General features: G+C 41.5%; 2 protein-coding genes and 2 pseudogenes across 3 annotated transcripts; all 4 read left to right on the top strand.

The window, feature by feature from the left end:
* LOC115661493 (disease resistance protein RPV1-like) overlaps positions 1-16,623 on the top strand; it is a 42,825-nt pseudogene extending 26,202 nt beyond the window's left edge.
* On the top strand, positions 4,458-5,268 carry LOC130139874 (disease resistance protein L6-like). 2 transcript variants are annotated; one of them, XM_056317733.1, is made up of 2 exons: positions 4,458-4,567; positions 4,734-5,268. In XM_056317733.1, the coding sequence occupies exon 2, from the start codon at positions 4,769-4,771 to the stop codon at positions 5,249-5,251; it is 483 nt and encodes a 160-aa protein (XP_056173708.1). In that variant the 5' UTR covers positions 4,458-4,567; positions 4,734-4,768; the 3' UTR covers positions 5,252-5,268. The 2 variants fall into 2 exon arrangements, with proteins under 2 accessions (XP_056173708.1, XP_056173715.1); XM_056317740.1 differs by having other exon boundaries at positions 4,500-4,567; positions 4,779-5,268.
* On the top strand, positions 6,485-14,407 carry LOC115661500 (disease resistance protein RPV1-like). Its single transcript, XM_056308650.1, has 5 exons — positions 6,485-7,593; positions 8,068-8,340; positions 8,465-9,633; positions 13,498-13,754; positions 14,241-14,407. The coding sequence occupies exons 1-5, from the start codon at positions 6,754-6,756 to the stop codon at positions 14,405-14,407; spliced, it is 2,706 nt and encodes a 901-aa protein (XP_056164625.1). The 5' UTR covers positions 6,485-6,753.
* Positions 16,624-17,665: 1,042 nt separating the features above from the next.
* LOC115661502 (malate dehydrogenase, glyoxysomal-like) lies at positions 17,666-21,406 on the top strand (annotated as a pseudogene).

Raw genomic sequence — 21,406 nt, 5'->3', positions numbered from 1 at the left:
TTTTGGTTTCCTGATATCAGCAACAGCAGCTGGAGCATCAGGAGGGCTTGGAAATCTAGACCTAAGGTGAATCTGCTCAAAAGGGCTTGCTCTTTTTTCAGACTCTTTGATCCTGCCTGCAACATTTCAAAACAAAAAAGTGAACCAAGAGACCTATTCAATCACTGTACAATTGAAAGACGAAACAGGTTATTTTTAAGTGAAATAAATCATAACACCGGAGCCTCGTGATGAACAATACGAACGAATGTTATTCTTCGGCTTCGAAGGCCTTCTATCTCTTGAATGAGAGCCTTTAGCTTCATAATGTGGCGTTGGCAAGCGGGCATTGGGAATTATTCTGATCTTCCCTAGCAGGACTGGATTTCGTCATCAGCTTGCTTGGCGAGGCCAAGCACGATGGCGACTTTAATTCCCTCCTTCTTTCTCTTGGCAAACTGATGTCCTCCTCAATTCTTGCCGAGACATCATCGATCTCATCCACCTCGGGGTCTAACAATTTCTTGGGATATATGTGGTTTCGAGGGATATTCTATCTTGGATGCACTTTTATCGAATATTAGGATATGAAAGATTGCGTCCCCTTCATATGAAATGACTAGAAATGTCCATGATTGATGGAATAATAATCTAAGAAATTGCTCCATCATTTGGAAAGCCATACCGTGTCATTGCACTTAGCTAGGTCACTGACCAATTTGCATCCCCTGGAACTTCGAGAAACAATTGGTTTGGCAGGCGGTTACCGTACCTTATCATACTAAAGCGGCTCTTTTTCTATGAACCTCTTTCGTGTCATCTACGATGAAATTTTAAGCCTATGTCATTAGGAAAAAAGTTGAATCGAAAGATAGTAAGATGCATTGGGTTTATGTGAACCCAATGCATCACAACTGTGGGATCGTGAGAAATGCATCACACCCAGCTATTAATTCATGCCATTCCAATGAGGGACAGTGGTGCAACAGGCTGGATGAGCTACCACAGTAAATGAACAACTATTGAGTTTGCACAAAAAGAGCATGGTTCTGACACTAAAGTTACAAATAGAATAATAATGAGAATGGTTTAATACCATAACTTCAAAGTTATAACCTGTGGCTTATTTATAGGTTCCAAAACCAATTGGACAAAGATCCTGTTAGATATAGAATATAACCAATCTAGACACAAGTCTGACCGTATATTACAGGAATCAACAAAGGTTAAGACCCCACAATATACTTCAGTTTGTGCGTCTCTACATAACAACATTCAATTGAAATATGACGTTTAGAAATAATGACTAAACTAATGATTCATATGTTCCTAGTAAGATTTTGTTGTTTGGTTGATAAATGAATGCTGACTTCGAAAATTAGACCATATATCTCCAGAACAAATATTTCAATAAATCAACTTTTAGTCGTGTAACGCATGGGACTTAAATTAGTTTGATAATAATGGTTTATTGCCTCGTTTTTATACATTATATTATTATTGCTACGTTAATTCAGCACCTACAGATTATTTTATATTTGTTTATGTTGATTATTAAATTACTATCAAGAGGAAGTTTCATAGAAGGGAGTGGTAGGGTTGGGGCAGAGTTGGGCATGAAGACACTTAATAAATTAATAATAATAATTAATAATAACTTTATCTAAAGAGCCTCATTGTTTAAGAAATTCGAGGTCCCGTCCCACGCGCATCACTTAGGAATTCGGATCCACTTTTACTTTTGTTGCACTAATTTACACTATTATAAATGTTTATTGGTACCAGCAACTCCGGCTGGACGCATAAGCAATAGCACATGCTTTCGATCTGTCTCGAATAGTTGGACGAGTAATATAGTAACCGCAACATGTCTCACCTCAAGCAAGCTCATTGACAATCAAGGATGCTCCGATTTCAATTTCCTGGCTTTTTTCAGAGCATCAGGAGGGCTTGGATCTAAGATAAATCTGCTCAAAATTGAATTTTGTTTAATTAGGTCCCGAAGCCATGAACATAGGAGAGCTTGTTATTATCTCTACTTGTGGAGGTCAAGGAGTTCGATTTACGAATGCCACCTTGGAAACCTATCCATTACCACTACCCAAGAAAAAGTGTTAAGAAAGATCTTTGTCCGAATTAACGGGACACCTCGCGTGTGAAAGTATGTACAAGGTGATTACTCTGTCTTGGGCTATAGGCAGAAGCAAGCAGTTGTGGAGAATATCTTAGTTTCTGATTATTTTGTCTGCTCCTCATCAATGGAAACAAAGGCAGGTAACAGAATGAATGTAGAAACAGAGCTCCATACATCATTTGTTGTTACGGCTAAGAGAATGACTTGCATTTTGATGATAAGAGGAGAAGTTCACACGGGGACAGAATTATTAAATACATCAGATTTTCTAGAAGTGATTGTTGATTTCTAATCGAAACTGGACTTTTTGCATCTGTTTCCACAATGAAATTATGACATGACATCTTAGTCTTTTTTTTTTTTTTTGGTCGAATACATGACATCTTCACTTCTCTGTTTCCTTACATTATTTTGTGAAGCCAACTGAATTGTGTACGTCTGGGCTTTGACAACTTTCATGCTAAAGCTGGAGCTGGCTAGGCAACTCTCTCAATGAAATTATGTCCTGACATCTTAGACTTCGCTTCCCTACTTCCTTACATTTTTGTCGTGAAGCCAACTGAATTGTGTTCGTCCGTGCCTCAACAACTTTCAGGCTAAAGCTGGAACTCGCTCGAACTGGCTCGGCAACTCTCTCAATGGTCAGTCCTCTTTTTGTTCCTTGAGATATAGTCTGATCTCTTTCACGAAAAGGAAATTTGATGGCTCTTTGATATGCGGACTCTTTTCACATGCTCAAATAATGTGAAATTGAAATATGTGGGCATATGCTGCTTTGAAGTTTGCCGCTGCGTGCTTGCCTGGGTTGAGGGGCGACGCTGGTATTGTCGAGTGTGCATTTGTTGCTTCTCAGGTTTGGTGACTTAAAATAACTTGTTGAGATTGAAAAATCTTTGTATTTCTCTCAAATCCAAAATGAAACCACCAATGATGCTCTTTATCGTTGTCCCCATATTTCAGGTGATTAAGGGTGCGCATGGCAACGATTCTATAATCAGGAACTGATTCTGCTTAGAAATGATTTTTTTTTATTTTGTGTCTGGGAACAATTTCTAAGCATTTGAAGGCATTTGGTAACTGCCCAAAATTTCTATTCTTAGAATAGAAAAAGAACATAAATGCATTTGGTAACTGCACAAAATTTCTTTTTATTAATAAAATTTTAAATATTTTAATATTTCTTTCTCCTTTTTTCCTTTTTTTTCTTTTTTTTTCCTTCCCGTCCTTGGCCATGGCAAGTCATCGGCGCCGGCGACCGGCCACAAGCCGGGCGGGCGAGGGCGTCGCGGCCCTCGCCGGTTGCAACGGCGAGGTCGGCCTCGCCATGGTCGGGCAAGGCTTGACCTCGCCCAGATCTGGCAAGGTCGACCTCGTCGTCGCCACCCCCGGCGACGGCGAGGTCGGCCTTGCCATGGCTGGGCGAGGCCTCGCCGTCGCGGCCGCGAGCCGCCCTCGTCGGCCCGACCGTGGCGGCACAGACTGGGAAGAAGAACAACAACAAACCAAAAGGAAAAAGAAAACTAAGAAGAGTCAAAAATGGAAAAATTATTCAATTAAGAAAATACTTTTATTTTGCTTCTTAATTATGTTCCAAAATTAATTCTAACAATTTTTTGCAAATTTGTACTCGGGCACAAAAATTTTAATAAACAGATTGCTCCCAAACCGATTTTGGGAACAAAAGAACCTAAATTTTTACTATTTGACAACCTGCCAAACGCCCCCTAAGCTTCTGTTCTTTGCATCCAAAGTGTGCCTTGGTCGTACTGGGGCTGAGGAGGTTCTTCCCCGCGGTCCGCTGAATGAGTATGAAAGGTCTGGAGTTTTAATAATCTCGAATTTTTTATGTATGTTGTCATTGCATCAAAGGAAGAAGTTTTTAATTTCACGTTTGTTTGTTAACCTGTAGAGCTGGCTTGGAGTAAAAGACTATAGTATTTTCCCCACAAGTGTAAGGATTCATGTTTTTTTTTTACTTGCAAAAGTTCGAGTAAAATTTGTTCCGTTTGAATAATTAAATATTAAATTATGCTTTTATTTAATAATTTAAATTTTTAGAAAAATTGGAAGTGATTTCGTTAATATCCTCCATGTTGTAGAGTTTTTCTTTTGTTCTCCTTTTGTATTTGGGCATCGGTGGAAACTTCAAAGGACAGCCCCTGCAGAGGGCGGCTCAGATCCATAAGAATAATGCTAAAAAAGTACGTCACTCAGGCCTGGTAAAGATCTGTTCTTGGGAACCGGAGCTAAACCCTACAATACCTTGAATCTCAAACACTTTCCACTTTCTAGTTCTCTCTCAGATCTTGGCTCTCTCCCTCTTTTCTCCGGCGGCTCCCTTTGATCTCTCTCTCTTTAGTCTTGACTAAGTCCCTGTCTCATCTCATCTCATCTCTCTAGATCTCGACTCAGTCGCTGTCTCATCTCGCTTGGCCGTCGATCAGCGCATTCTAGGTACTCTCTCTTTATATCGGTTTCGTTTTCGATTTCTTGATCGAATGCCATCACCAATTGATGGCTGTGAGTTGGTGATTAACTAAACCCATCACCTGTTTTTCAGTTTTATCTAAACTGCGCTCGATTGATTTCTTGAGCAAGCCCATCGACTATTTTCGTTCAGCTCGATTCTGTCTCAAGTCTCAATTGCTTCGTGCCATGGCACCAGCCACTCGCACATCAGGAATGGAGTTCGAGGTGTTCCTGAGTTTCAGAGGACCGGATACTCGGCGCGACTTCACTAGTTGTCTCTACCGTGAAATGGTGGAGAAAGGAATCCGCGTCTTCAAAGACGACGAAGAGCTCCGAGTCGGTGAGAAGATTGAGGGAGAGCTCTTGCAAGCCCTTGAAGACACTCAAATCTATATCCCCATCTTCTCTAAGGGCTTCGCTTCCAGTCGGTGGTGTCTCCGTGAGGTTTCGCATATGATAGATTGCACTTTAAAGTCGGAAGGGAAGAAGGATATCCTTCCCCTTTTTTTCGACGTGGAGCCAGAGGATGTGAAGCTCAAAACTGAATTGTACAGGAATGCCCTGTCTAAGCATGCGGAGAAGTATGGCCCGGATGAGGTGAAGTGCTGGGAAGCTGCTCTTGTTGAGGTTGCAACTAGAGTAGGCTGGAAGAGGGAAGGGAAAGAGTAAGTTTCCATAACTTTTTCCTGCTATTAATTTTAGTATAATCTGAAAAGAGCCAATTTTTTCTTATACATTTGAAAACATCCCAATTTCAATTTATCTTCGAGTAACTATAATTTATCTCTATAATTGATATAGTTGAAACAATTCAATGCGAATGTTTGAAGTCATTCTCAGGTTGTGGTTAAATGCTAAGTTTTAGCATCCTGTTTGGTTTGTCAAAAGCCTAAAACAAATTTAAATAGCAAAATAAATATTTTTCAACAATTTAGAGAAAAAGGAAAAGTACAAACAGCAAAAAGACAAATATTAATGCTTGTTCAGTGTAGATCAAACATACTGATTTTATACTACTAGCACATGAACTAATTATATGTTTGATAAATCTCAAAATATTGCCTGCACATTAAAAATAACAAAAAATCATTTGATGAAAATCAGATTTCAACAAATAACAATTAATTTGTTTTATGTAGATAAGCAAGCACCTGAATCAGGTCACTTCGTCTCTACAATTACTAAAGGAAGTCTATTGTGTCTCCTAGATCTTATCGGGATTTAAGGAGAGAGACTTGGAGACGCGGCATAAAGTGAACCTTCTATGCCGCTTATATTTTTTTTTCATGAGCATTCTATGACATGAGTTAATTGTTGCTGATATTTAATTTTTAACCAGCCAAAGGCCTCGTTAATTCTCATTTATTTAATCTATGAATAAGTAGAAGGACAAAATAGTCACAAAGATATAATTAACTTCTTTTCCACTCTCTTCTCTGCTTCAACCAAATATGAAATGGCTTAATTTCCTTCATTTTCTTTTTTATCTTCCGTAAGCATACAAACAACTGTAAAATCAACCGTTTCTTTCTCTTGGTCATCACCCGAGTCCCTTCCATTTTCTCTTAGTCACTGCATCCAAACTGAGTGCTGGTGTTTAAACCCAATCAATGAGAGTTTGGGCAGCAGTGTTAGGGTTTAAACCCAACCAATGCAAGTCTGGCCAGTAGCCACGGTAGCTAATTTGAGCCCTTTATAAATTGAATAATTTCATTGTAACTTGGGGCTGTTATGTTTCAATGAAATCAAATTTGTTATTTGAAAAACTGCCACTCTTTGCAAAACAGTCTTAATATATGTAGATTATCTTATTCAAATCGGATATGCTTGAAAGCTAGGAATAGTACGTTTTCATCATTTTCTCAATCTGAATTTGTCCACCATCTTTGTATGGCAAGTATGGAGAACTTATAGGATCGATTGTTCGAGAGGTCCAACTTAAGCTGAAGGTGAAGAATAGATCTCTTCCTGACCATCTAGTTAAAGTGGACGATGAAGAAGCCATAGAGGAATTGTTGGATGTTGACTCTGATGGCGTACGATTCGTCATAATCCATGGTACGGGTGGTATTGGTAAATCAACTCTGGCTAAGGTTATCTTCAACAAATTCTTGTCTAAATTCGGTTGCTCCAGTTTCCTTGAAGATGTCCAAAGTCATCATCTTTTAGACATGCAAAAGAAACTGTTATCCGACACAATAGGCGCGACCTCTACTGACGGAATCCATGACACTAACGATGGGATCAATCGCATAAGAAAAGGACTTAGCGAGAAAAAGGTTATGGTTGTTGTCGATAATGTGAACGACAAGGAGCAACTCGAGAACCTCGCAAGGAGCTACAAATGGTTCGGTTCCGGAAGCAGGATCATCATCACAGTCAGGGACAAAAGGACAATACCATATAGGACGATGCTAGATGAGGAGAACCAAACGCGACCTAGCTATTACATGGACTACCCAGTAAAGGAGATGCCTTTGGATCAAGCGATTTTGCTATTCAGCAAGCATGCCTTCAGAAGCGATACTCCTCCAAAAGATTGGCACAATTTCTCGAAAGTAGTCGTTTTAAGCATAGGGAGGCTTCCTTTGACTCTTGAAGTCGTGGGTTCTCTTTTCGCCAACACAGACAGATCGAAGTGGCACGAGACATTGAAGGACTTAAAGCAAGTCCCGCATGAGGAAGTCCGAGACACACTGATGATAAGTTTCAACAAATTGGATCCCAGAAAAAAAGCAATATTCCTAGATATTGCATGTTTTTGCATCGGGGAGGATAAGACGCATGCGTATTACATGTGGGATGATTGTGGATATTCTCCACGTAGCGCAATTGATGATCTTCTCCTCATGTCGTTGATAAAGATTGATGAGCACAATAAGTTCTGGATGCATGATGAAATTCGAGATCTAGGAAGATACCTTGTCAAGGAAGAGAATTTTGAAGATGCTGGAAAGCGCCGTTGGGTGTGGATTGACAAGAACACTTTAGACGTGCTGAGGAGCAACAAGGTGAAAGTCACTAATGGTAGAAGATATGATCAATCCATGAAATCTTTCGTCATGTGTTTAAAAATCTAGAATATCGGTTGATGACTTGCTTTGTTCACTAATTTATAAAGAAATAGAAAGCAACTCTATAAACAACAAAAGTCACTAATGGTAGAAGATATGTTTTCATGCCTTCCCCATGTTCATTCGTTTCTTATTTCGGTGAGAATGAAAATGAGTTCTTTGTTTCTTTCCTTGAAAAGGTGTTTAGTCTGTGAAACGACAGAAATAGCAACACTGAATGAACATTTTAAACATGCTTGGTTTGTCTTCTTTTCAAATTGATAACAAATAAGGTGGCTGTTTTTTTTTTACAACATGGCGACTGATTTAATCAGTTTGGGGTCTAAGAAGAACTACTGATATTTATGACTACTTTCTTGGTTTATTGCTTTCTATGGTGCACTCATCTTTATTCTCTGATGCTACTGGCAGGAAAACCCAGATGTACGAGCACTCAGTCTGGGTATTAGTCATGACTTTACACCTGAAGAATTAGCTCGTTTTCCAAACTTGAGGTTCCTTGGAGGGGAAAGAATGAATTTCGTGGGCAACTTCGAAAATCTTCTTCCCAATCTAAGATGGCTTTCTTGGCGTTATTGCCCACAGAATATTAGAGCGACGAATCTTCGACCGGTGAATTTGGTAGTGCTTAACCTTTCGCGGAGCGAAATCACCCACAAATGGGGTGGATGGAGGCAAATCAAGGTACCAACACTCCTCGCTTACATTCCCTTCAAATTCTACTGATTGACCTTCGCTAGCTAGTTGTATGCTACTGTATTCTCATACTTGTCGTGGGCATGTCATTGGCCTTCTTTATCCACTGCAGATGGCGAAAAAGTTGAAAGTTCTAAATTTGGAAAATTGCTTTATGTTAACCGAGACACCTGATTTTTCCGAGTTTGGCAAGTTGGAGAAATTGATTCTCGCTCGGTGTATTGGTTTGTCTACAATTGATAGTTCAATTGGTAAGCTAAAACTGCTAAGTGCTTTGAATTTCGAGGGATGTAGCTCCCTTCAAGGGTTGCCCAAAGAAATCGGTTCCCTAAAATGCTTGTCAGAGATTTTCCTTTGCTCAACAACGGAACATTTTAAATTTCCTGAGACACTAGGCAATCTAAAATCTTTGACCAAGTTTGAAATTTTTCGATGTCCGGGTATCAGCCAACTTCCTCGGTCTATTGGAAAGTTAACGAATCTCACGCATTTGATTTTGCGTGAATGCGAAACTTTGCATAAGCTTCCGGACTCTCTTGGGGAATTAGAATCATTGGTCGAGTTGGATATACAAGGGTCATCTATCTTCACTCTTCCTGATTCCATTGGAAATCTGAAGAGACTAAAAGTCATTAGGGTGGCAAGTTCAAGGATACATATGATACCTTGTGCTCTTGGACAGGTGGAGACGCTCGAAGTGCTCGATGCCTCGTATTGTCAGCATATCATGAATGAAATCCCGTGGGAAATGTGGAGCCTGACTCGTCTGAGGACCTTGGACTTATGTATGATCCCAATCTCTACACTGCCGCCAAAAATAAGTGGTTTCTCTAGTCTCCAAACACTTAAATTTGAAATTGCAAGGGGCCGGTTTTGCCCATTGCCGGAGCTTCCCTCGAGTTTGAAATTCCTTGAGGTGGTGGGCGTTGATAATTTCAATGTTCTTCCCGACCTCTCGAGCCTAGTCCACTTGGATCATCTCCACTTGTGTGGGCCATTTACTGCACTTTGGAGCGAGAACGAGAACGAGGTCATGCTGTCCATCCATCAGCTTCCGCGTGGCTTATCAACCTTGAAACTTCACTATATCCCGCAATTGCCAGATTTTTTCGACTTCAAAAACTTGTCGATTCTCACCATCAGCGGATGTCCGATGCCACACTTCCCCGTCCTTAAATCCTTGGAGAGGTTAAGGAAATTGGAGATAACTCACTGCAAATTCCTAGAGAAGACACCCGATCTTTCGGGCTTGAAGAAGCTAGAAAAGCTACAGCTCTGCCTGTCATGCCCCGTACCCCCACGAAGCGTGAGCATCCCACCTTCGGTCGATAAATTGCGACGTCCCAGGAAGCGTCGCCGACCCACGCCCATACAGAGATCAAGCACAAGCGGAAGTATAAAATAAACAAACCCGAGACAATTACAATATGAGCCAAGGATAGCCATCCAATAAACAACGATCAACGCAGAAAATATGTACATACTTATATTACTATTTTAAAACTCTTTTACAGTGTTCACGACAACCAAAAAGGAAACACCAACAGCTGGGAATAACCCAAACAGCCACTTCTCCGTTCTGCTCCGTCTCCACAGGGGTGCATGCTCAACGACCGCTGGATGAAATGCAGCATCCCAAAAAGTGGTGGTGTCCTCGGCATCCTACGGTTGGGGGTCCGAAAATGTTTCGGTTTACACAACCGTGAGACGAATCTCAGCGAGTTCAACCCCTAAACCTAGGCTAGGCTAGCATGCAATCTCCTGACCGGAAACAAATATTTATAATCACAACACGACAATAATCAAATCATTCTCAAACCCTGCAGGTTAGACAGATCAACATATAATAATCACAGCACATACGTGGCACGCATGATCACCCGTATGCCAATTACATGCTCATGCACTGATTCTCACACCTTCGTATGCCAGTCTATGGATGTTCATGCATGCAAATGTCGTCGACATGTCATGCGTATTTCTCCGGCCCACTGGCCCACACTGGCACACTTGCCCAATTCATTATTATTACGACTCGAGTCATCAATTTTTCACGGCCCGGTTCGTCTAGCCTGCTTCAAAGTGCATGAGGCGCAGCAACCGATCTGGCCCAGTGTCTCTAGCCTGCTTCAAAGTGCATGAGGCGCAACACTGTCTCCTTGCGAACCAGAGCCTGCTTCAAAGTGCATGAGGATGGTTGCCTTCCGGACGTACCGGGCATCGTCCTGCTTCAAAGTGCATGAGGACGGTATCGACCCGAAGGTCCTTAGGTGATCACACAACTTATTATTATCTGAACCCAGCGTATAACGCTTCAGGGTATTTTAGGTGATCACATGCTCATGGCAGACACGCATTCTCGCACAATTTCACCACATGCCACACTCTTGGCATACACAATGCGTGTCCATGTTATGCAATGCAATGCACCACGAGCGCCAATGAAATCCAATCACTCAATATCACAGCACGTGCTCAATTGGCCCAATTAATACCGTGTGGCCCAACGTGCGATTCACAATTCAAACACATATTTCAAACCAATCATTGGCCAATCGCACTCCACAAAATCAGCCACACAATGTCACGAGAGATGAATACAAGCCAAGGCACTCAAGGTCGATCTCCCACACTAATATACCAAACATACTCATGCTCGATTTAGACGCATTCAACTCATCCTCAATACAATCAATTTATTTCCGTTCTCACCCAACCCATTCAACATTGATTCCGCATATTTATTACAATTCAATGTAATGCGCCTAAGGCCCGCCTTGGCAAATTAGACTTAGTCCTCATTCTCATTGGTACGGGGTCAATAGATAGGATTTATATAAGTCCTAAATAACCCCTAAAAATGCCTAATTCCTTGCCATCAACCAATGACTCAACTAAGTACTCAACTTGGACAAATTGCACAAATTCGGTACTCAATGAACAGTACCAGGGGAGGACACATTTTGTCCACTAAACCACAATTAAACACCCTCATTAGGCTCTAATCTCAAACTCCAATCACCCAACAACCAAATACACTTAATTAGGCCTCAATTAAGTCCAAATAACACTTGAATTGCCTAATTTCAAGTCTTGAATCATTGAACTCAATTAGTGCCACACTTAGACAAATTTGTGCAATTTCGGTACTAATGAACAGTGCCGTGCGATTAAGCCTTAGTCACTAGTTCACACTTAAACAATCACATTAAGGCCTAATCACATACCCTAATCACCCAACTACCAAATACACTTACTTAAGCTTCAAATAAGCTTAATTAGCCCCTAAAATGTCCAATTCTAAGTCATTAACCATTGAACTCAATTAGTACAAAACTTAGACAAAAATACACAATTTCGGTACTCGGTGAACGACTCAACAGGGTGTTTTGGGCCTTAATCCACCATTAAAACATCTCATTAGATCCTAATGACCCATACAAAACATCACACGCACAATTAAACCTAATTAACCCTCAATTAGGCCTAACTAACCCCTAAAAATGCACAATTAAACTAATTAAGGGTTTAGGGGTTTATACTCGCCTATTAACGACTCGGGACGACGAGAACGGGCGGTCGATCACCGACGCGCTGTAAGGATCGACGGCGGCGTTCCGGGTGCAAGCCGGCGGTCCGCGGCGACATCGGCGGAGGCGATTTGCTGCTGGTTTTGTTCTGTTTGGGCTGGAAATGGGACTGTGGATGGCCGAACAGGTGAGAGGAAGGTCCAAGGGTGCTGTGGCGTGCGGTGGTAGGTGGCCAGCAGCTCCGGCTGGTACTGTTCCGGCGTGAACAGTACCAGAAAATGCAGAACGTGAACTGCAGAACCAGAAACGGAAGAGAAGAAGAAGATTTTCTGGGGAAATGACCGAATGAATCTCACGAGAGAGAGAAATGGTCTGGTCCAAGTGAGTCAACAATGGGTGAGTGGATTCCAAGTGTCAAGATCTAGGGCTATTGGACAATTTTGCCCTTGATCCAATGGCTATAATTCCTTCTTATCCAATTATTTAGGGGTAAAATGGTCATTGATCCTTAACCCAAGCTGACCAGACCTGGTTTAGCCCTAACTCACCTTGGTTAGTCCCCTAATTAAATCCAAAATTCGGAATTACCAAAAATGGGTCCAAGGGCATTTTGGTAATTTTTCGGTCCCGAGTCAAAATTTCAATTTTCGCACACCCGCGTTCCATATGTGCGTGGCCAACATAATATGGCGTCGGAATCGCGAAATTCACTTTTTAAGTCCTCGAAAACTGACTGCAAAGTTTCGGGAATAAAATAATATTATTTTTCCAATTTTTGTCGATATTCCACTTTTTGGCCAAAACCACTCTAAATGTGCATGGCCACCCCAAAATGACATTGGCCGCGAAAAATAACCTCAAACGGCCTCCGAATCTGGCCTCGGTGCCCACAGGGGCAAAACCGTAATTTCTCACCCCCGGACCGAAATTCCAATTTTCACTTGTACTAACCCCAAACGTGTGTGGCCAGCGTAATATGACGTCAAATTCCCAAAAATAGTCTCTTAAGCCTTCGAAAATCGACCTCGAAATCCGGGCTCAATTCCGTGAACAAAACTCGCTAAACTTTCAATTTCAGGGTCTCTCACTAACGGGCGGCTGTTTAGGAGTTACGCGTATCGACCTAGGGCTATCCATATCGTAATGGTCTCGATCATTGAGAGAATGAGAAATTATCATTAGTTCCAGAGGTCACGATCGCTCGGTTCAAGTTCAAGACTGGTTGGCCACGTGTACTTTCGGTCTTGCAGAATCACCTGCGATCCGATGGTACATCGTTGGCCTTGGCCAAACCAGATCCGTTACCTTTCCTAAGATCGGTCCATACTGGTTCATAATATTCTCTCGTCATTTCTCGAGATCGGTGCCCAATTCACGATCGGGTCCCTGGTCCACGTACCATTTTCCTAGTTAGCCATACCCCATTGGTTAGTATCCCGAGAGTGATCAGCTCTGGGCGAGACTTACTAAAATGAAATGCGAAATATGGTCAATTTATTGATCCCGGAATTACATCGAAATTCAAGCTGTTACACTGCCACTTAGACAAATTAGCTGAGATTCCAGGTTTGGGTGAACTGGAATCACTAAAGTTTTTACGCATTTGGCGTTGTAGGGAGATCGAACAATTACCTAACCTCTCGAAGTTGAAGAATCTACGTTATCTCATGCTATGGGATAGTTCTAAGATTAGAGCCGTGGAAGGCTTGGAAGAATTGATTTCTTTGAAGAATGCGGAGATCGAAGGATGCAAGTCCCTAGAAAGGTTGCCTGATTTGTCGGCAATCACCAAGTTGAAGACAGATTGGAAGCCGCCAAAATTTGCAGAAGACACCATTCAGTCTAATATGCCTGAACGACCCCCCACCATTCGTGGGGTTGTCAAAAAAGCCCCGCCCCGCCCAGCCCGGTCCAAAATTTTGGGGTGTTTTGGGGTTGGGCCTTGGTCTTCTTTGCTTAAGGCTTTTAAGCGTGGGCATTAGAAGGGTTAGGGCAGGGTCGGGTCCGACCCATTGACACCGCCGGGACCACCCAGTTACCCACTCATCTCTGCCTGTCTCTCCCCTTCTCCTCTTCTCTCCCTCTGCGCAGAGCGTGACAATACCCCAACACCGATCGCCCCTCCGCTCGCCGTGAACTTCAGGCGACTAATAGCCTTTGCCTCCATCACCGTTCGCTCCCCTGGGTGTGCGACGAAACCCTAGTCGCATGCAGTTGAGCGATCTCATCACGGCAATGGGCGAGAGATACGACAGCTCGTTTCCGCCTCTCTCTCTGTCGATTCCGTTGGATATCTTCTTGCGTGCTATCGTGAATTCTCGCGACTTGAACTCTGCCTTTTCGGTTGAATCGTGACAGCGAGGATCGAGGTGCACGAGCTGAGGCAGAAGTCGAAGGCCGATCTGCTGAGCCAGTTGAAGGACCTCAAGGCCGAGCTCTCCAAGATGTGCGTCGCCTTTTGGGTAGATGGTAATGTCACACTAACAACACTAATTGACTTGGAAAAGGCAGTGAAGGGGGACTAGATCTAGAAAAGCAAGAAGCCAAGAAAGAAGGAGAAAAAAAAACACGAGGTGGGTGTTCGTGGGAATCGGTTCTTGTGGGTGCGAAGCACAGAATCGGCTCTGATTGCAGAAATTCCTACAGGACTCCTCGAGAAGCCCAAGAAATGCCGTAGCCCCTTATTTCTACGAACTGGTGCTTTCCTCCACAATCCAAGACAAGAGGCTGGTGAGGATTCGTTGTCCCGACTTCGCTTTCCGTTGTGTTCCTTTTGACAATTCCTCGCGTGATTCCTCAATTCGATTGCGTTCCGTCTGGGATTGTTTGGCCTTGCATTTTCAAGTGCTGTTTGTTTGTTGGGTTTGTCTTGTTTATTTTTTTTTGTTGGGTGGTGATTTCTGGTAAATTCGAAGCCGCAATGACCGAGGTTTGATTCATGGCCCGTTACAATTGAGACCCAGGAAATAGTTTTGGCCAGAAATCTTGGTGAAAGAGAAAAAAGATTGAGGTCTATGATGATTGCCCTGCTATTTGGAGGCAACGGGTATACTTAATTTAGGGTGGTCAAATGGTAATAGAGCTTGATTTTCCGGAGGCATTTTCTGGTTGTCTGGCTCATAGAGAATTCAAATTGGTGAAGTTGTGTTATATCTCAAGTACAAAGTTTCAGTCGAAACTATGAGTGAGGAGGACAAATTGCTTTGTATGAGTGGCTGCAAAAGTATCTGCTGCATGGAAGGCTTGAAGCTCAACTTTTAATTCACCATGCAGCATTGGTTTGACTTTTTTGCATTGCAATCTGTGGGAGACTGGTATTTTGATGGGTGATGAATGTATGGGTGATGTGTACTTTCTGGTAATGGGTGGCAATGGCAACTTTGAGTTCTGTGCTGGAAGTCCGTCGGGTTATGGTAGTTTATTGGATGATTCTGTTGGATGCTCTACCAGTAATTATGTTATTTCGCCATTGTTTGCGATTATTCGAGTGTTGCTAGAAATATCGAGCTGTGTCGACTTCTGACTACGTTTGGGGAAGTTTGTTTCGGTCTCAATGTTGGAGTGTACACAGTATGGTAGTTGTTAATTTGGAAAGATGAATGCAGGGGGATTTTGTTAGATTTTGGTTTAACGCTCGATTAGTTAGTGTGAATATCAATTAAGGTTGTGCAGGTTGAGTTCTTGACTTCCTGTATTGATGCACTTGGATATGGAAACTAAAGAAAAGGGAAAATGGTCCTATATCTCACTAGGAGCTGGATCATCATTACATGTTTTTTATATCTTGTGTTGTGGCATTTGCACCTTCACCTTGATGGAGCAATTTACTTTTTGTATGTCATTACCAAGTGTACTTTTCTTCTACTATGTATCTTTGACTCCTCAATTCTTGAACTAGGTGCTTCTTGATGTCTTCAGATAACTACGGTCTTCTAGCGACTTATGACTTGTGACTTTGACAGGGTTTGGTAGGGATTTTCAACGCCGATCAGCAACTTAGTGACCTGGAATAACAGAACATTCAATCTTTTTCTACCGAAATCTGGTGAGTTTTTTGTTCAAATTAACATTCAATATTCAGATAACTAAGAGTTGTCTTATGTATGCTTTTCTTGTATTTGTCAAGAGTATGTTGAGGACTACATTTCTGATTGTAATAATAGTTTGCAGGTTCTAAGTGTCGTAGATAGAAGGATTGCTAAATGTCTAAAGTAAGTGCTTCTAGTGTCACACCAAGAAGGACGAGATCTACAGTGTGGGAACACTTTAAATATATTCCTGATCAAGAAAAGGCTGAATGTATGTATTGTGGGGCCTGTATTAGTTGTGCTAGTGGTCAAGGGACCAGTTTGATCCCATCGAAGCAAAACGTTAGTTCTCATTTTTCGGCTTTTGTTTGCTTACCTATAGAGCTGGCACGGAGAAACGGCTGAGAAAGAGAAAGGTGGCACGGCACGTGGATTAGAACCAAATTTGCGGCCCGGCACGTGGAGGAAAGCCAGATTGACAACGCACATTTGCCACCGACATGAACTAATCCAAGTGTCCACTTCTTGAGCCATCTATTATATTTCTTGATGGTGTTGAAAAGATATTTTCGTTCTCAAATTGATTTCTTTGCGATGCACGAAGTTATTATGCTCTATCCATTTCAATCATCTCTAAAGTATGAACTTATCGTGTATGACTAGGCTTAACAGGTATTCATTACCAATATCTACAATATTGGTCGCATGGGGCACGATGGCATCTCCTCGTGTTTGTGGTTTAGCGGGAAAAAAAGAGGCCAAAATTATTTCCAATTTGTCACACAATTGACGAAACAATAACGGGGACCACTGCAATAACCCAATCCGCTTATTGAAATGTTGCCTCCGTGATTTTGAGAGTGGTCCTGGTTAATTGACTCAAAAGTGTTTTCTTGGGAGATGGAGAACATATGGAATCAACATTGAGGCCTTTAGAAAACTCAAAAACGTTGCTGGAGATATGAAGCATTTACATTTATGGTCATAGGCCATCTGTTATTATGGAAATGGCCAGTGTCTTTTCGTAATGTGAAGATAACAGGATAATAAACGGAAGTAAACCGTTGCAAACTGATATTAAGACCATGCTATCCTGTATCTTTGGTTGGAGGAAACTAGCCTTTTGATTGGTGATTTATAGGAAATTATGACCTTAACTTGTATTATATATAATCTCCATTATGGATGAATGAATAGATGTAATTAGATTACTTTAAATGACATAAATATCACACATGTAAGTAAAAAAAGAAATTAACAACTAAAGTTCCCTTCGTTTCACGGAAAACAACTTTCAAGAAAACGTTTTTCCAGATTTTCCAACGTTCAATTCACGGAAAATAAACTAGTCAATGAAAATATTTTCCCTCGATAGAAAAACCACCTTCAAAAGTGAAAAAAATTCCTTCTCTTTCCTCCCTACGCTCCTTCACATTCATTTTCTAAAATTATTTTTGTTTTTTGAATTTTTTTTATAATTTTTTATTTTTCTTTTTCTTTTCTTTTCTTTTTTTATTTCTTTTCTTTTCTTTCTTTCTCTGCCGGTTGCCGCCCACGAATTTGACAAGTTTTATTGATTGTACTATCTAAAAACTTTAAAAGTCAGATACACTTTTACAATAATTTGTAGGACTTAATTTACACTAGTCCCAAAATAAAAGTTAAGAATCGAATCTTTTCGCTCCGCACCCTCCAATTCCCTCCCTTAAAAAAAATTAAAAGAGTCTGAGCACCTTTTGCATGGAAGGAGTATATCAATGCTTGGATCATCATTTATCATTTGTGATGATGATATCTCTTTTCTTTTCAAAATTAGTAAACTTTAGAAAATTGATTTAAGAGTTTAACATTAAATTAGCTCAAAAATATTGTGCAGGACCTCGCTGGGGGCTCTCAGCATGTGCTCGGGCACCAGCAGATGAAGTCGTAGCGCTGGAACGCGAACACGATCGAGCAAGAAGAGCAACCCAATCAGGAGCAGTTACTTTCATGGAGGCGGCTGGAGGGACTGGGCAGCCTCTGGCATTGTGGATGAAGAAGACCAACCTTCTCGTCCCTGTTCTTCCTCTGTATGTGATGTTGAGAACGCTGCTGGTGTCAGCGCGGATATATCAGCCACATGGACACCGGAGCCGTGGTGAGTTTAGGATGAACGGAATTGCTGGGCTATATAAGAAGATGGAATTTGATATAGTTGATCGTTTTCTTGGTGATATTGTTTTGGATCACCTTTTCAGATGAGTGAGCTCGGTGTCCGTTGAATACATGGATCGTTTAATGCGTCAGACTAATTTGTTGCTTCTATTATCAGGTCCGTGGATTTCTGGGACAGCAACAACTGGAGGAATTGTCAAAACGTAAATGCTGGACTCGTCACAACCCTTCGTGATGGAATTACCAAACGTTGCCCGAAAGCTTTCGTCAACCTGATTAGCCACCCTGTTAGCTCCACAGTTCCCATCGCAGCCGAAGTTTTCATGAGAGCTGGCACTTACGATCCAGAGAGACTGTTTGGTGTGACCATGCTCGATGCAGTTAGAGCAAATGCCTTTGCGGTACTTATCGCTCCTGCTTCTACTGTCTTGCTGATACCATCAAGAAGCATCGAGTATCTTTACAGGGTACGGAGAGTATCAGGTTGTCAGCTTTGTATGAGCCTACAAAGATAGAAGCGTATTTTACATTGTTTAGCACCCTCTTTTGTCCCAAACGTTATGTCTTGCGTACCTGCAATTGATAACTTGCTCCAAGGGCATCTAACCTTTTCCCGGCTTTCGAAAAGATATTCTAAGTGGGACCTGGTATTTCATTCAATAGGCTGATGCCTCGTGTATTGGATCATGTGGAAGGTGTAGAAATGAAGTTAATAAAATCGGTCTATTTCCGAGCCTAGCAGCTGAGTCCAGAAGCCCCGTTTAGTTAATTGTTTTGGGTGAAATATTGATGTAACTGCTGTTATGTGTTAGCGAGTGTTATTGGTTCTCTTCTCAGAAGATTGTTTATGGTCAATAGATACTTGGTACCAACGCTCAGGCGGCAAAATCTGTCCAAGATACCAGTTTCGAGACAATGCCACAAAAGCCAACTACTTTTTGCCTTTCCCATGATATTGTTTTGTAGGTGTTCGCTAAAATATCTCAGCAGACTTCTGATCTATTATATTACATGAAGGCAGAAGAACTAGGCCTTGATCCTAGAGAAGTTGATGTTCCAGTTGTTGGGGGTCCTGCAGGAGTGACAATATTACCTCTTTTATTTGAGGTTTGTGGTGTATTCTTCCTAATAAGAACTTCTTATGTGTTCGACAGCAAGGCTATTAGAAATTGCACTTCTCTGCAGAATGCTAAATGTCAGTTGGCATTTTCAAAATCTGTAGGTTAAACCACCTTGTTCTTCACTCCTCAAGATTACCTGACATCACACATCCAAAATGGCGGCACAGAAGTTGTCGAGGTAAATAAATTTCGATTTGTTGTGGATTTAGATGTCAATTTTGGCAGTGTTGACTTCAAATCACATTCCATTAGTCTCTTCAGTTTTGGGCTTCAGGTGGTATAATACTGTTTTAGCTGTTCTAGTGATGTTCATTTTGTTAAGGGCTTGTGACAAAAGCTTCGGAGTACTTAGGCCACCGAAGGAGTACACTGTTACAAGCAAGCAATTATGTCTCCCAGACATGTGACTGCATGCTTAATCATGTTAGAGTCTGTAAATTCTTTAAATTCACAAGCCATTTCGAAGATGTACTCTGCTGAGAAGTTTCTTTATGAGAAGGGTGAGATTTTCTCAAGAATCACTTCTTAGGTCCACGTGGGCATAAATCCTGTACCAAACATTAGAGAGGTGTTAATAAATGCCACCTTGGCATCCTATCCACTACCACTACACAAGAAAGGTGTTAATAAAGATCTGCTGGAATTAATGGGACACCTCGTTTGTGGAAGTATGTACAAGGTGATTACTTCGTCTTCGGCTATAGGCACTAGACAGAAGCAAGCAGTTGGGGAGAATATCTTAGTTTCTGATTATTTTGTCTGGTCATCATTAAGGACAACAAAGGAAGGTAACGGAAAGAATGTAGGGACAGAGCACCACACATCTTTTGTTGTTATGGCTAAGAGAATGACTTGCAATTGATAGTAAGTGGAGAAGTTCATCTTGAAGTGATCGTTGATGTCTACTCGAAACTGGATTTTTCCGCATCTATTTCTGCAGTGAAATTATGACATGACATCTTAGTCTTCACTTCTATGCTTCCCTATATTATGTCTTGAAGCCAACTGAATTGTGTAAAAAATGAAATATGCAGGCATATGTTCCTGTCAAGTTTGGCGATGCGTGCCTATGTGGGTTGAGGGGCGACGCGGCATTGTTGAGTGTGAATTTGTTGCTTTTCAGGTTTGGTGCCTTGAAAAAACTTATCAAGATCCAATCCTTTTACTTCTCTTGAATTCAAACTGAAAAAACCAATGATTTTCTCTATTGTTGTCCCTACTTTCAGGTGACTGAGCTTCCGTTCTTTGCATCCAACGTGCACCTCGGTCGTACTGGGGCCAAGGAGGTTCTTCTCCTTGGCCCACTGAATGAGTACGAAAGGTCTGGAGTTGATTACATCAAAGGAAGATGAAGTTTTTTATCTCAGCCTTTGTTTGTTAAACTGTAGAGCTGGCTTGGAAGAGGCAAAGAAAGAGTTAGCGGAGACAATTCAGAAGGGCAACTCATATATCAAGAAGTGAGTGGCTTAAAGTCGTGGCTTTTCGGTTCTCGGGGTAAGTGGTTCAGATCTAGGAAGATATCGAAGTTTATTCTGCATAGCTGGCATAGAAAAATGACTAGTTTTTCTTTTCTTGCATGTAGCGTACTAAATTGTTATTTGTGTAATAACAGGGTGGACGGATGTTTGTATATCATTGTCCTATGTCCATCTCTCTCATGTTCGCGTTCCCGACTTTCTTGTGCACCAATAATGTCGCCTTTAAGTAGCACTATCAGTTGTGCAATGCCGCAATGTGCACATGAGAGAGTGGCTGCTGAATAAGTTGAAGCTCCTCTTTGACTCAAGCGCAGCTTTGTATGGCCTTGTCCAGAAGATTTAAGAGACAAATGAGCAAGAGGGTCATTACAGAGGCTTTTCATGGGTGTAGTGGGCAGAGGGAGTTGAAATCTATCATCTGGACACAATAGCACAAGATTGGGAATTTTAAATTGGAGATGCCTCTCCGGAGATTCGCCCTAATCACCAGCAGCAATTTCTCAGCCCACATTCTCCTTATGTGGAGCATTCAGAATAAAAGATTTCCGAGTAAATGTTTTTGCTGTTTCAATGAGAAAACAATTGATTTACAAAAAAAGAAAAAAACAGAAAGCTTTAGAAAGTTATCTTGAAGTTGGACGGGCCTCACAAAATTTGCTGCTTTCTCTGGCTGGTGGTTAGTTGCTCATCACCGACTGATGACAAATGAGTATTGCTTCAAGTTAAAGATCATTCGAAATACA

This window comes from Syzygium oleosum, unplaced genomic scaffold, assembly GCF_021117445.2.
Source record: "Syzygium oleosum isolate NSW1041296 unplaced genomic scaffold, Sole_v2.1 Sole_v2.01, whole genome shotgun sequence".
NCBI classification, from domain to species: domain Eukaryota; kingdom Viridiplantae; phylum Streptophyta; class Magnoliopsida; order Myrtales; family Myrtaceae; genus Syzygium; species Syzygium oleosum.
The sequence above is the reverse complement of the archived record's forward strand: the minus strand, read 5'-3'. Positions and strand labels throughout refer to the sequence as shown.

Coding starts and splice junctions, on each gene's coding strand:
- LOC130139874 (XM_056317733.1), top strand. CDS start 4,769: ATGGCACCAGCCACTCGCACATCAGGAATGGAGTTCGAGGTGTTCCTG.
- LOC115661500 (XM_056308650.1), top strand. CDS start 6,754: ATGCAAAAGAAACTGTTATCCGACACAATAGGCGCGACCTCTACTGAC. Junction 7,594..8,067: donor ACGTGCTGAGGAGCAACAAG/GTGAAAGTCACT, acceptor TGCTACTGGCAG/GAAAACCCAGATGTACGAGC. Junction 13,755..14,240: donor TGAACGACCCCCCACCATTC/GTGGGGTTGTCA, acceptor GAATCGTGACAG/CGAGGATCGAGGTGCACGAG.